The 15,109-nt window shown below is 57.4% G+C and overlaps 1 protein-coding gene across 2 annotated transcripts in view; it reads right to left on the bottom strand.

The window, feature by feature from the left end:
* Positions 1-1,456: 1,456 nt before the first annotated feature.
* NOL10 (nucleolar protein 10) overlaps positions 1,457-15,109 on the bottom strand; it is a 100,466-nt gene continuing 86,813 nt past the window's right edge. For both annotated transcript variants that reach the window (XM_002722390.5, XM_008249836.4), the window contains 2 exons: positions 8,857-8,959; positions 1,457-3,536 (listed from right to left, as the gene is read on the bottom strand). In XM_002722390.5, the coding sequence (XP_002722436.2) occupies positions 3,417-3,536; positions 8,857-8,959 (223 nt within the window). In that variant the 3' untranslated portion in view covers positions 1,457-3,416. The remainder of the gene's footprint in view (positions 3,537-8,856; positions 8,960-15,109) is intronic.

Below are 15,109 nucleotides of genomic sequence, written 5' to 3'. Positions count from 1 at the left end.
TCCCACTTTCCGCGGATCCAAACGCTGCTCCCAGGAGCTGCCCGGATCACCGTCCCTGCCTCCCTCTCCACGCTCAGCGACTCCAGCCGGGCCCCTGGCACCAGGCCCTGCCTCTGAAACAGCTCCTGGCCCGTGAGAACCACCGACCGCTGTGAGACCAGGGTCAGCCTCCGTCCTCATCCACGCGACGCGAGCCCCCAGTTAACCCGTCTGTGCCCTGCTCTGGATGCTGGATGGACAGTGGAGGGTTCACCCCGCCCCACCCTGACTGGCCTACAGCCTGTTCTGGCCGTGGGTGTGCGAGGGGCAACCAGCAACAACCGAATCATGATGGCAGTGTCAGGGACCGGGGTCTCAAGATGCTAAGGCAGCGGAAAGGAGGAAGAGGCGGTTGGTGTCTGTCTGGCTGACGGAGCTGGCGAGGGGCCGCGGGTGCTCATGGAGCGCTCCTCCGCTTTGGTGGACAGTCCACATTGTCCATGATGGAAGATCTTCAAGAAAACATGGCATGTTGGGGGCCTGCACTGTGGCTAGTGGGCTATGCCTCTGCCCGCAATGCCAGCATCCCATACAGGCGCAGGTTCCAGCCCCGGCTGATCCACGTCTGATCCAGCTCCCTGCTAATGTGCCTGAGAAAGCAGCGGAAGATGGCTCCCGGTGCTTGGGACCCTGTACCTTGCTCCTGGCTTTGGACCAGCCCAGCTCTGGCCACTGTAGCCATTTGGGGAGTGAACAGTGGGTGGAAGCCCTCTCTCTCTGTCTCTCCCTCCCTCTAACTCTGACTTTCAAATAAACAAAACGAAACAAAACATGACAGGTCACCTATCATTTGCAACCTAGGCAAAGCAGGGTGCCAGCAGCGGTGTGTAACGGCTTAAATGGGCGGTCCTGGCCGGCCAGGGCTGAGACATGAGATGGCTGGGGAGAGGCAGAGGCCCTGGCTGAAGACAGTGCCCAGATGTGCTAGAAAGAGCAAGGTTAGCGTCACCCCGATGAGCAGGCTTAGGGGAGCGCCGTGGAGCGGCCAGCTCCCGGGAACACTCGGGCTGTCGCTCTGATGAGGAGAGATGTGGCCCGGGTTAAACTGGCTCTGGTGCCAAACGCAGGCAAGTCACACCAAGGCCCCTCTTTCTCCGTCCCTCTCCCCCCCGCCACCCCCACGGGGCTCCCCGCTCGCTCGGTCCTCACCCCACAGCCATCCTCCCCTGGAAGCTGGCGGGCAATCAGGTGGGCCGTGCCACTGCCTTAGCAATGTTAATGATTTCAATTGCAGGCAAAATAAAACATGACACAAACGGTACTTAAAAGAGTGTTTCTAAGATTAGCCTAAGCATGTTACAAAACAGCCGCTTCTGCTTGTACAACAAATGATGGATTGAAAAAGAAGCCAAAATTCTGTCCTAACTAGAAATGAAATTTTCTCAAGTCCTATACATCAAAGGAAACCGAAACTAAAGACATTTCCATCATTTTATTTCACGCTGATGTTTCACAAAGTTAATACGTTCAATTCAAAAATAACGGCTTATACTTACTATAGAAATGATTTTGAAAGATTCTTTTAGATTTTTAAGTCAAATCAAAGTTTATATAAATTATGGGTTGAAGAACAATTTCTATAGTGTGATCCCATTTGTATTATCAAAACAGATGTGTGCTGTCTACATCTACAGAATAGAAAAATATTTGACAAAAGCTAGGACAAGTTATCTTCAGGCTTAGACGCGCGTGGATTTGTGATGGTGGGCACCTGGCACTTTAAGAAAACAACCCTTTTCACCGAGTGTGCCAGCATTTTGTCACTGCTGTTAAAACACCGAGGGGGGCTTCTTGGGAGGCAGAGAGGGAGTGGGGGAGGAGAGGAGGAGGGGAGGAGAGGAGGAGGGGAAGAGGGAAGGAGGGGGAAGGAGGGAGGAGCGGGCAGGCAGGAGCTGCATTTCCGCTTAGTCGTAGGTTCACAGTCCGCGACCTGGCAGCCCTATTGGTTCAGGTACCTGGTGACGGACCAGCGCACGCTGAGCCAGGCGGCTGGGAGACGCCGGGCACGGGGTTCATCTACGCTGGGCGGTTCCGCCCCGGCAGCCCACCCTCTGCCAGCACGGGAGGCGCAAGCCTTCCCTAACGCACCACAACCGTGCACCTGTGAACTGGCAACACATCTGTGGGGTCCCACCATCTGCAGGTCTGGGGAGCCACAAAGGGCACTGGGCGGGGCTCTGCTGAACCCGAGTGCCTCATTTAATCCTCAGACGCAGAGGTTAAACTGTCCAAGGACCCAGAGCGGGAAGGCAGCCCTGGGCTGGTGTGGCCGCAGAGCCCACCTCTGGCCACCGCGCTGGTCCCGCCTCCCAGCGACACTGCTCCCCGCTGCTGAACGTGGACTCCCCGAGTCTCAGTGCCCCGCAGCACTGGCAGCCCGGGAGCGAGGAGGCCCCCAAGGACGCGGGCCCCGCAGGCAGTGGCTCTGCGCGTGCGATTGGCACCCCGGGCAAGTCCGGCAGCAGCGCCCTCGTCCACAGCTCCCACCCCTGAGAGCCCAGGAAGCCGCAGCCCCGTTTTCTGAGAGGTGGTCAAGGGACAGAGGCCAGGGGAAGCAGCTGGGGGCAGGGACGGACAGGCCAGGGGGCTCAGCACCAGGGCGTGAGTGGGGCTGGCCGCCCAGGAGCTCCACACAGCCACGCGCCTGGCGCACTGGGCCTTGTGGCTGACAGCATTTGCAGGTGGAGCCCACACTCCCAGTCCAGAGAGCCCTGCTCTCGGGCGCCCATGGACTTGAAAACCCACACACCACCTCTGACATCACACTAATATGAGGAACACGTGGTGGCGGCAAGGCTGGTTTCCAAGTTAACCCGAGGTTTGACCTGTTCTCAGGAAGCATCCAACAAAGCACCGCCGATTCTTATGTCTCCTCGAAACCCCTTTGGGAGAGGAGGCGGCCGCGCTTTAACCTTGTGCCCGTTCAGAGGGACCGGCAGCTCCAGCACTGGCACGCGCACTTGTTTTCAACTAGCAGACGGACACGGAGGCCAGCAAACAGACCCGTCCACACCTCTGGACACAAAGCTGGCCGACACAAGACACCGGCAGGACGGGTGGTGCTTCTGGGTGGTTTAATCGGGACACTGCACACAGGACAGGGTGACCCTTCCAGCTCATGGTGCCCACCCGCGACCTGGCCCGCTCACCACACCGGGAAAGGGCTGGTTTACAGGGGCCACACCAGGGAGGGCGCCCCAGCACCGAGCGCTGGCCAGCTGGCGGGCGCCCCGTTCGAGTCCAATCCCAGCGGCACAGGCCACGTTAGAAACTCTCGCCTCCACATACGGTCGTTCACACGGAACCGTGGCGTGCGTTCCCCGGGCCAAGGCCCTGATGGCGAGCAGCCCGGGGAGAAGTGCTGGCCCCGCCTGGGCTCAGTGGAACGGCCGGCCTCTCCGGTGCCGGGACCTCAGGTGACCAGCCGAACGCCGCAGCTTCTTCCTCTCCTGCCGATGCAGCTTCTCGGCCTCCTGCTGCTTCTTCTGCTGTTCAGACTGAAAGAGAAAATGAAATGAGAGGAGGTGGAGGGAGAGAGGACGCCGCCACCACTCCCGCAGTCACAGGCCAAGTGCACACCACCGCCGGGTCAGGGCAGCGGGCTGGCCGGCCGGACCCCGCTCTGACAGAACGGCAGCCCTTGCAAAGCAGAGGGGAAGGGCCCCGCCAGACCTGTCTGCCACAGAGCAGGAAGCCAGCTTTCTAACCAGGGCACACACACTACCAGGAGGCGTGACAGCGCCTACCGAGAGCCCCTGGCGAGGACGGGTTTGCTCACAAACGCCCACTGCTGAGGAAAGCTGCGGCTCAAAGATCCCCATGCTGTTTGGGGTGAGGAGAGCCGGGGTGGCTGTCACGTGTTTGTGTAGTTAATGTATTACTACGGTAACAAACGTGATCATCTAAATGCATTAAATTATTACAAGATGTCTTATCTCAGAGCCCAACCAGAGTGTCAGAAACGCACGACTTGGGGCCGGCATTGTGGTGTAGTGGGTTAAGCCACCACCTGTGACACCGGCATCCCATGTGGGTGCCGGTTCAAGTCCTGGCTGCTAAACTTCCAACGCAGGTCCCTTATAACATGTCCGGGGAAGCAGAGGACGACAGCCCAAGTGCTTGGGCTCCTGCACCCACGTGGGAGACCTGGCGGAAGCTCCTGGCTCCTGGCTTCAGCCTGATCCTGCCCCAGCCTTTGCAAGCATCTGGGAGTGAACCAGTAGATAGAAGATCTCTTTCTCTAACTCTGCTTTTCAAATAACTAATATTTTTTTAAAAAGAAATGAAGATATTTTAAACAGAAAACAATGTCTGCTCCTTTTGCACAACTCTTCTGTTTGTAAGCCAGAACCACGACCTTATACACAGTGTCTCAGCGCACAGCACGCTTAGGCACGCAGCACACGCACTATCACCCATGCCTGATTCATTATGTTCTTTTTTTTTTTTTTTTTAATTTATTTGACAGGTAGAGTTGTACACAGTGTGAGAGAGAGAGAGACAGAGAGAAAGGTCTTCCGCCTGTTGGTTCACTCCCCAAATGGCCGCCACGGCCGGCGCTACGCCAATCTGAAGCCAGGAGCCAGGTGCTTCTCCTGGTCTCCCATGGGGTGCAGGGCCCAAGCACTTGGGCCATCCTCCACTGCACTCCCGGGCCACAGCAGAGAGCTGGACTGGAAGAGGGGCAACCAGGACAGAACCCAGTGCCTGCTGGAGCTCCTGTTCAAGACCTGGCGGCTCCGCTTCCAGTCCAGCTTCCCGCTGAGTGCGCCCTGACCCCTCCACGGAGACCTGGACGGAGTGCCAGCCTCCTGGCCCTGCCTGGTCCAGCCCTGGCTGTGGTGGACATGTGGGGCGTGAACGGAAGATCTCTCCTCCGTCTCCCCACTTCGGTTCATCACCCTGCCTTTTAAATAAATCTTAAAAACGAATAAATAGATAAAAGACTCGTGGCACAGAATTGACAACAAAGGTAACGCTGCGTCATTTATGCACACTGCGGATAGCTGTGACCACGCGAACTGAGGACAGCGCGCCCTGCGGCTGGGACTGCGTGCACTGTACCGAGCAGGCGCTGGCGAGCCTACGCGCGGACGGGAGCAGCGCTGCCCCGTGGGTGCTGGGAGCCCCGGGGCCGCTGGCCTGCACCCTAGCACCACTCAGCGGCACACGCTTCACATTCGCCTCCCGGCACTGTCGGGTGAGCAAGCCCAGGGAAGGCAGGCCGCGAGCCCCCAGCCCAGGGAGCTCCCCACTGGGTCTCCAGTCCTTATCCGACGACAGCCAGTGCTCCAGTGTCTGCTCGTGGAAAACCCAGAGGGCGTCCATCCCAAGTTCTTCCAGCGCGCTGTGCCTGAGGCGGCCCTGGCCCTGGGCGCGGCTTTCCTCCGGTCTCCTGCTCTCTGAGACCTCTGCCCCGCGGTCCACGCCCACGCAGTACTCAGAATAATTCTCCGAAGGACAAAAGTGCAGGAGCCAGCGTTGTGCTGCCGTGGGTAAAGCTGCCTCCTGTGACGGGCATTCCACAGGGCACTGGCCTGTGTTGTGGCTGCTCTGCGTCCAACCCAGCTCCCTGCTAAAGGCCTGGGAAGCAGTGGCCGACAGCCCGAGTGCCTGGGTGGGCCCTGTACCCGCAGGGAGACCCCGAAGAAGCTCCTGGCTGCTGGCTTCAGCCCGGCCCCACCCCGGCTGTTGAGACCATCTGGGGAGTAAACCAGCGGATGCAAGACCTCTCTGTCCCACCCCCCGCCCCCTGCCGTGACTCTTTCAAATAAAATAAATAAATTTTTAAAAACTACACACACAAACGCCGCCAGTCGAGTGCTCTGAGACTGGACCCCTCACCACGCCTAATCATGTCATTACCTGCGTCTAGTCTCCAGCCACCGCCACCTCCCTCCACAGAGTGGGAAACGCAGCAGCGAAAGCCATGCCTGCGCCCAGCACACGGCACTGGGCGGGCAGGGGGGCACGGGCGGTCACGGACGCTCAGAAGACCCCGGCGGGAGCCCGCAGCCCCGAGCAGCCCAGACACGGCATCGCGATCGTGACGGCAACACGGGGCAACTAATACGTTGTTGCCTCATTAATCAACATCCCTTACAAAGTGCTTCTTTGCATAATTTTGGAAAATAATGTGCTCAATAAAGATAAACTGGGAGCCTTCCGGTGAGGGCCGTCCTTTGACAAGTCTTCGACACGGCCGGCACGCCGAGGCACCCACTCACCTTCTGAGGCAGCGCGACCTCGTGGGTGCCTCCTTGCCTCTCCTGGGCCTTCTCCACCGGGCGGGGCTCAGGGAGGGGCTGCGGGCAAATCTATAGCAAAGGGACCACCACAGCCCCGCTGCGCGTGCCGGGAGGGCTCTGCGCCGCCCCTCCCCCTCACGCCGGCCGGCTCTTCCCACGTCCTCGCCCCTGGCTCGCTCACTGCCGTCGCAGGCACGCCTGCACCAGCAACACCGCGAGGAGCCGTGCCCGCGGTAAAGGGTGTTTTTCAAGTCAGAGTTGTGGCCTCATCCGTTTGCCCACCACATGGGTTAGGTAACAAGGAAGCAAGGATTTTGTTCCTCCTGACTTTAACTGATAGGGAAACACTGGAAAATCTCAAGATGTAACCTGAATTTATCACCCCCGTGGTATAGGATTTCTATAAATGAATACACGGACAAGCACCTAAATATAGTCTCTCTTTTTTTTTTTTTTTGACAGGCAGAGTGGACAGTGAGACAGGGAGAAAGGTCTTCCTTTTCCGTTGGTTCACCCCCGCAATGGCCGCTGCAGCCAGTGCAGGGCCCAAGCACTTGGGCCATCCTCCACCCCACTCCCTGGCCACAGCAGAGAGCTGGCCTGGAAGAGGGGCAACCGGGACAGAATCCGGTGCCCCGACCGGGACTAGAACCCGGTGTGCCAGCGCAGCAAGGCGGAGGATTAGCCTAGTGAGCCGCAGCGCTGGTCCTAAATATAGTCTTAAGTGAAATAGGCTGAGCGATTACAGTGTTGTGTGAAAAAATGCTTAAATAATGGTATATGCCCCAAATAGTTTCCAATCCTCTGATTCTGCTATGTGGCCTTTCTGAGCCATTCTTGTCCCCCTCCTTTTACTTTTGACAAAAAGGTAATTTCAGAGCCATCTCATTTCACTCCGCCACGAGCTATGCACTGGCGCTCAGCGCAGGACCTGCAGCTTTAAGAACAGTGGGAAAGCCCTGCAGACGCCCTCCGCTGGGGTGGGCTCTGGCCCGCTGCTCTGGGCTCGCGCTCAACGGCACCTGGACGTCAGCGGAACAGAGAGCCGCTTTAAGGTGCGCCGGGAGGGCACACGACGAGCTCGTCCGCGCGCATATCCCGTTCTGGCTTCTGTAAATGACAAACACAAACGTGCCAATTGTTCCACACAGAACTGAGTTTCTTTCACTTAGAACTTAAACGTTTCTATCCTTCAGCAAGACTCCTGGGTGCAGGCGGGGGATGCTGGAAGAAGCAGAGATGGGCGGGTGAAGGCTCGAGCAGCCGTCCCTCCAGAGCAGGCAGTGGCCGCCAAGCCCCCGCTGAGTCAGCAGGGACAGCATCACCGAGAGTCAGCACCCCCGCTCCCCGCGCCGGCCACCAGGAGGGCCGGCAGCAACAGTAGAAACGAGGCCTGGGCCCTACGGCTGGGGCTTACCAGTTCCTCAGACAGTGAGCCAGCGACCCTCGCACGCACACACACTCACACGAAACGGCTTTTTCCAGCAGTCTCCGTGCTCCAGAGGGAACAGCCGCAGCACTCCACAAGCAGGTGTGCGGAGAGCAGCGTGGCTGCCCCACACAGCGAGCCGTCCCGCCACAGCAGGGACGAGGCCCTGCTGCCCCAACACGCAGGCCCTGAAACCGCCAGGCTCGCCGAGAGGAGCTGCGGGAAGCACACGGACTGCGCGTTGGCACTCACGCCACATGGACCGCAGACGGCACTCACGCCACACGGACGGCAGACGGCACACTCATGCCACACGGGCTGCAGAAGGCACTCACGTGACACGGGCTGCAGACGGCACTCATGCGACATGGAGTGTGGACACCACACACGTGAAATGCACGGGCAGCCACTCTAGGGGGCGGCAGGGGGAGCGGCTGCCAGGGGCTGGGAGTGCTTGGGGAATGGGGGTCGCTAACGGGTAGGGGGAACTTTCTGAATGATGAATATGATCTGAAATAAGAGAGTGTGATGGCTACTGAACTTAGAGACTACTAAAAACCACCGCGTTACACATTTTAAAAGGAAGAAATTTACGTTATGCTATGTAAATTATATCTCAATTTTTAAAAAGAAACAGGTGGCATTTTTATCATTCTTTCCTACTTGCTGATTGGCTGAAAATGAGAAAACGTTTGAGAAAGAAAACCGCGCTGTTCCGCTCATCAGACAACAGCTCCTATTTAACCAGCGGACTCCTCTAACGACTGGGGTCGCCAGCCTCCTGAAGCTGCCGTCCGGCAGGCTGGATCCGACCGTCACGAAGGCATCAGAATGCCAGGCCCCGGTCTCCTTCAAAGCCCGCACGAGGTTTCTTCTACCCTTGGACGGCCAGGACTCTGCTTCCAAGCCAGCACTTGAGGCCACAAGTGAGCCAGCACCCGAGGCAGCTGGCCATCACCACAGAGCCACTCCCAGGCAGGAAGGCCCGGCCTCCCGCCCCTCCCTGGTGGCACTCCTGGCTCTCAGTCCGGCAGGGGCTCTGGCTGCGAGGAACACAGCTTCCCAAGAGGGAAACGCTTGGGCAGGCAGCTCCAGGCCCGATGCACACAATACGGACAAGTAATATCAGCAACAACTTACCCTCTTTAATGTGAATGTCAGTTGCTTGCTGCCAATGGTGGTATCTGATACACTCAATGTCCCATTTTTCGCTTCAAGTTTCAAACGATCTTCAAGAGTTTTGCTGTAGAAAGTTTAAAAGAATTAGTTAGCATTATGTTTTAAAAAAATTGGGGCTGGCGCTGTGGCACAGCAGGCTAATGCCCTGGCTTGAGGTGCCAGCATCCCATATGGGTGCCGGTTCTAGTCTCGGCTGCTCCACTTCCAACCCAACTCTCTGCTATGGCCTGGGAAAGCAGCAGAAGATGGCCCAAGTGCTTGGACTCCTAAGCCGGCATGGGAGACATGGAAGAAGCTCCTGGCTCCTGGCTTTGGATCAGCCCAGCTCAGGCTGTTGTTGCGGTCATCTGGGGAGTGAACCAGCGGATGGAAGATCTCTCTGTCTCTCAAATAAAATAATTTTTACAATTTTTAAAAATGTATTTGAGAGGCAAAAAAGATGGAGACAGAGAGCTCCTATCTGCTGGTTCAAGCCCCAACCATCTGCAATGGCCGGGGGCTGAAGCTCAGAGCCAGGAATTCAACTCAGGCCCCCACCCTGCGTGACAGGAACCAGACTACCTGAGCCATCCCGCTGCCTCCGGGGATCTGCACCATCAGCAGGACGCTGGGCTCAAGAGCTGGAGGTGCCCCACAGGGGACCCAGGTGTCCCTGTTGGCATCACCACTGCTAGCCAAACGCTTGTCCCTATGCTAGGTTTTGCCTCACCATCTGAAGTGGGTTTTACTGAGGATTTATCACATGAAGAAAAATAATTTATACATGTGATAAGCACAGCAAACACCATCCACTAACCCAAGTGATGGGAAGGAGTCTGCACTCTCGCGCACTGCTCACGCTCAACAGACATGGGAAACACCACGCTGGCAAAGACAGCCCCAACTGAACACTTGGAGTCAGCACCAATAACCTCAACGGTCACCACTCACCTTGTTAAATTGTATTTCTGAAGCCAAAACTCAGGGAGCAATATATTTCTGAAGCCTGTAATTTATGGCAATGGTCAATGGGATTTATGATTCCAAGGCACTTTATATTTAAACCACGCACGAGCGAGGCGTGTGAATCGCGCGGCCGGTCCCCCACCCTGTCCCGAGGAGTGAACACCAGTTCTGCAGGTGAGGTGCAGGCAAGAGCTGGGGCAGGCGGACTTCTCCGCCACCGGCATCACCAAGGCTTCCTCCTGGGGACCACGGGTCCCTCTGACCGCGCCGGCAGGAGAGGGGCCCGCTCCACTCCAGGGACACTGCCGACTCAGTCTGCTCCCGCTCTCTCTCCAGGGAGCTTTCCTTTCAACCCCTTGCCCGACATTCCTCTGGCACACTTCACGTCAAATCCAAGACTCAGTTCATTTCATGGCCATGTTTTCCACATTGTGAGGGCCTCTTTACACAACTTGTGTCTGTTACAGTCTGTGGTGCCTCGCGGTTCCTGTCCTCTGTGTGTCTCTGTTACAGTCTGCCGTGGCCTGCGATCCCTGTCCTCTGTGTGTCCGTCACAGTCTGCCGTGCCCCGTGATCCCTGTCCTCTGTGTGTCTATTACAGTCTGCCATGCCCTGCGGTCCCTGTCCTGTGTGTCTCTGTTACAGTCTGCTGTGCCCCACGGTCCCTGTCCTCTGTGTGTCTGTTACAGTCTGCCGTGCCCTGCGGTCCCTGTCCTCTGTGTGTCTCTGTTACAGTCTGCCGTGCCCCGTGATCCCTGTCCTGTCTCTCTTACAGTCTGCTGTGTCCCGCGATCCCTGTCCTCTGTGTGTCTCTGTTACAGTCTGCTGTGCCCCGCGGTCCCTGTCCTGTGTGTCTCTCTTACAGTCTGCCGTGCCCCGCTATCTCTGTCCTGTGTGTCTCTCTTACAGTCTGCCGTGGCCTGCGATCCCTATCCTCTGTGTGTCCGTCACAGTCTGCTGTGCCCTGTGATCCCTGTCCTCTGTGTGTCTATTACAGTCTGCTGTGCCCCATGGTCCCTGTCCTCTGTGTGTCTCTCTTACAGTCTGCTGTGTCCCGCGATCCCTGTCCTCTCTGACACAGTCCCACCGCGGCTTTCCAACAATTCGACAGCAGTTCAGAGTACTTCCCGCCACCGTGTTGCACTAGCGGCCGGAACACTGGCCCACCTGCTGATTTGTCTCAGGGGACGTCTGAATTAAGCCCAAAGAAAAACAGTTTGCGTGAGTCTGAACAGTGAGCTCTCCCCTTCTCGAAATGGCGGAAGCAGCACAGTCCCATTGGTGAGACTGGGACAAGAGACAGGAGGGAGGAAAAGACAGAAGTTCACTTCCCTCCCTGCCCGGACCGTCCCGCAGCCAAATGTCAGTTCCAAAAGTCCAACCGAATAAAAAATAGAACAAAGGCTGGTGTGTGCAAGGGCCTTCTCGCCGCCCCGAGATCTTGGAGCTAATTACCGGGTGGAACGCAGCCCCGCAGCCCCCGGCCAGCCAGCGATGCGTGGGGGGAGTCCCGAGGCCCGGGTCTGACGTGCACACCGGCACGCTCCCTGGCCACGCCTTCTTTTGTGAATGGGGCAAAGTGGCTGGCAGGACAGCTGTGCTCTGTCCTAGGCGATTGTGTGATTAAGAAGCACTTTGGAAACACTTCTCATCTTCAGAGCCCTTTGCAGACTAGCTAATTAATCCTTTCAACGTCCCGAGACGGAAGGATTTATCCTTCGCAGGTGGTCATGAGGGAGGTGAGACAGTAAACGCTGCCCCGGGCCGTGTGGCCGAGTGTGGCCATTAAGTCCTCTAGAGGACAAGCTTCCACGCCGCAGGCCGGATGGAATCAAGACTTAGGTCAGCTTTTTTGTTTTTTAATTCAAAACCGGAGGTGAGCGACTGCACCGTGCGCGTGACTTAGTCAGTGGGGGCAGCTCCTCGGCTGCTCACTGCATTTTCGCTCTTTGCTCTCCGGCCGTCACCTGGGTGTACAGCTGGTGGAGCGCCGAGACAAGGCGGGGCGCGGAGGAGCCTAATTGGAGGAGAGAGCGCCTTTTCAAGTCAATTGTGGGAATTACTGCTCTGAGCGATGACCTTATTTCCTCCGCGACACTCTGGCTTTCCCTGCCGCGCGCCGCGGGCGCCTGTAAGGACTTGTTCCGCGAAGCCCAGCGGAGCACGGAACGAGGCGTGGCAGGAGATCAGACACGGCAGGGACTGTGTGTGCAGATCTCTACATTAAAGCAGCTCCTGCCCCTCCCTTTGAAAGTGGGTTCTCTGAACGGGGCTGCGCCCCAGCCGTCCCCCACCGGCTTCCGGAGGGCGCCTGGTCAGAGATGGCGTCAGAGGCGGCCGGGGCTGGCTTGGGACACCTGCAGACTGCCTGCAGCAGAAAGCACCCGGAGCATCCCTGCCTCCCCCCCCCCCCCCCCGCACCCCGGGCTTCCGGCAGCCAGGCTTGGGGACTTCAGAACTTGAAGCTCAGTGTTTTACGGACAAATCTAAGTGAGACAAGACGGACAGCAACAACAAAATCTCCACAACTGTGGAGACGGCTAAGAAAAAGATACGTGCTCTCATAGGGTACAGGTGGGTGGGACTACCCCAGATACCAGAGGGCAGTGGGGAAGAACCTCGCGGATTAGCACTGTGGCCTTAAAACACAGAAGGGAACCGGCATAAGCCACAGGGGAAACCGAACCAGATTATTCCTTGGGGGCCCCAGGAAAGTGGGAGCTTTACTTTGATGGAAAATGCTGCTCCTGAACTCAGAATTTGTGACTGCCACGCACAGGGGGGTGTGGGCTTTCAAAGAGGGAAATGGGGAAGATGGAGTCCACAGGGCAATGAGGAGCTTTAAGTACTTTTCGATGTGATTTTAAGGTCTTTGGTTTAAACCGTCAACTTTGACAAATAGTTAGCCACCTGCAGACGGTACAAGTTGCTAGAAAATATTTCAATGTTTTCAGTTTGCCTGTGTTGCTTCAAGGCCTTAAGGAGATATAAATTTATTATTTTTTAAACATTTATTTATTTTTTATTTGAAAGAGAGTTACACAGAGAGTGAGAGACAGAGAAATCTCCCATCTGCTGGTTCACTCCCCAAAAGGCTGCAACGGCTGGAGCTGGGCCAGACTGAAGCCAGGAACCAGGGGTGTCCTCTGGGTCTCCCACGTGGGTACAGGGGTGCAAGCACTTGGGCCACCCTCCACTGCTTTCCCAGGTGCATTAGTAAGGAGCTGGAGTATAAGTGGAGCAGCCGGGACTCGAATCGACCCCATGTGCTTGCTTCAGCAGCACATATACTAAAATTGGAACCCGTACCCATATGGGATGCTGGCACTGTGGCTGGTGGCTTTACCCGTTACGCCACAGTGCAGGCCCCGAGAAGTAAGTTTAAAAGGTTTACGCAGCATTATCTATCACACATGCTCTCTGCCACTTCCACTGTGAGGAACATATTGTAAGAAATACTGCGTGTTTCACATTCGCAACCGTGAGAAACAACCTAGACACAGCCACAGTCAGGGGCACGCCACACAGCTAGCTCACTGCACATCCCCCTTACGGACACACTCCCACAGCCTGCGGCAGGCCTGCTACGGATCTACAGAGCAAGGCCAGGCTGGGTCAGGCGGAAGCAGCAAGTTAACACACAAGGACGGGGCACTCACAGTCAAGGAGAGAGCGTGGACGTGGACAGTCGTGAATGCGGCTCAGAGAGGCTCACCAGCCGGCGGCCCCCGGGGAGGGTGCGGGAGGGGAAGCGACACCTCACCTTCCCCTACCCTCTCAAGCGCTACAAAGACACCATGCTCCTGTATTACTGGGTGTGTGCACCTGTGCCCACCTGGAGATCTGGGTGAAGCTCCTGGCTTCAGTCTGGCCCAAACCCAGTCACTGCAGCCACTGGAGGAGTGAACCAGCACATGGAAGATCTGTCTCTCTCTGTCTTTCCCTCTCTTTCTCTCTGTAACTCCGCCTTTCAAACAAATAAATAAATTAAAAAAAAAAACAAAAACGAACAAGCCAAAAAACCCAAACACCTCTGCATGTCCAGGACCCACCACTGGGCAGACACATCAAAGATCACTTCCATCAGGGGCCTGCAGGGCCCCCAGCAGCTGTGCTTCCTCCCAGGAGGAGCCCTCCCCACTGAACTCGGGGTCTTTGTCCTGAGGAGCCCCTCCTGCAGGGGCCACAGCACGCCCACCCAGCCCGACCCTGCACGCCACTCTCCCCAGCCTCTCACGAGGGCCGGCGGGCAGCGACTCCCCCAGCCTTCTGTGCGCTGCCCTCACTCCCTCCCGTCTCCCGTGTCTCTGAGGACCCACGCCTCGGCCCTTCCCAGGCCCCTGGCCCCGTCTTCCTGAGGTTCTCCCCAAATCCCACTGTGAGGGACTCCATGCCCTCATTCCTCCACGGCCCCGCTCCAGGGTCGACTCCTCTCCCGGCTAACTCGGTCTCCCTCGAGTCGTGGGCTTTGATGCCCCGCTCACCGCCCAGCTACACAGCTCTCGGGGCACTCATAACCCCACACTGTCCGCCGCGATCAGGCGCCCGGCGTGCGCGAGCCTCAAGCCCCGGCGCCGCCGCCCTCACGGCCACCGTGTTCAGCCTTCCTGCTGGGCCCTGGCTGCTGCCCCGTCTGGTGGGCATCTCCCCGCTGCCCCCTCTCCGAGCTCAGCTCCACGCAGCTCTCCCCCCTTCTCTGACGGTGCCTCAGCATCCCCACTGCTCACCTCCTTTGCCGGTCCTCTCAAATTCTTAGCTCCGGCTGACTGGAACATCTGCGGTGCCACTACACCTCTATGCACTACCTTGCACTCTTGTATTTTTCTTAGTACAATTTTTTCGTTTGTTTTTTAACACAGACTCAAGAAAAATACTGGTTTCTTTGCCCTTGCTTTCCCCTACACAACAAGGGCAAGTCTTCTGCATTCCACCGTTTCCAGCACCCAGTTAAGCTGGGCGGCTCGCACCGGCTCCTCGCACCCCGCCCCCAGGAGGCCTCGCCTCACTGCCCAGTGGGTGACTGACAGCTGCTGAGCTGACCCCTGCGGGTCCAGTGTCCCCCGACATTTGTCCCTGTAAAACGGAGATCCTGTCAGTAGGCTCCCAGGAAAGAGGGATCTGTATGATTTATTTTCTACAACAGTGAGTGCACGACTATTTATGGAAGTATCGAGACTACCGGGGGAGGGGCTCTCAGAGATCAGAGCGTGGTAATCCTGGCTTTGCGGTCTGCGCTCGCACCCTGCACCACTCAGCCTCTCCAAAAGGC

The sequence above is a fragment of the Oryctolagus cuniculus genome, chromosome 2, assembly GCF_964237555.1.
Source record: "Oryctolagus cuniculus chromosome 2, mOryCun1.1, whole genome shotgun sequence".
Taxonomy (NCBI): domain Eukaryota; kingdom Metazoa; phylum Chordata; class Mammalia; order Lagomorpha; family Leporidae; genus Oryctolagus; species Oryctolagus cuniculus.
This window is presented reverse-complemented; position numbering and strand designations above follow the sequence as displayed.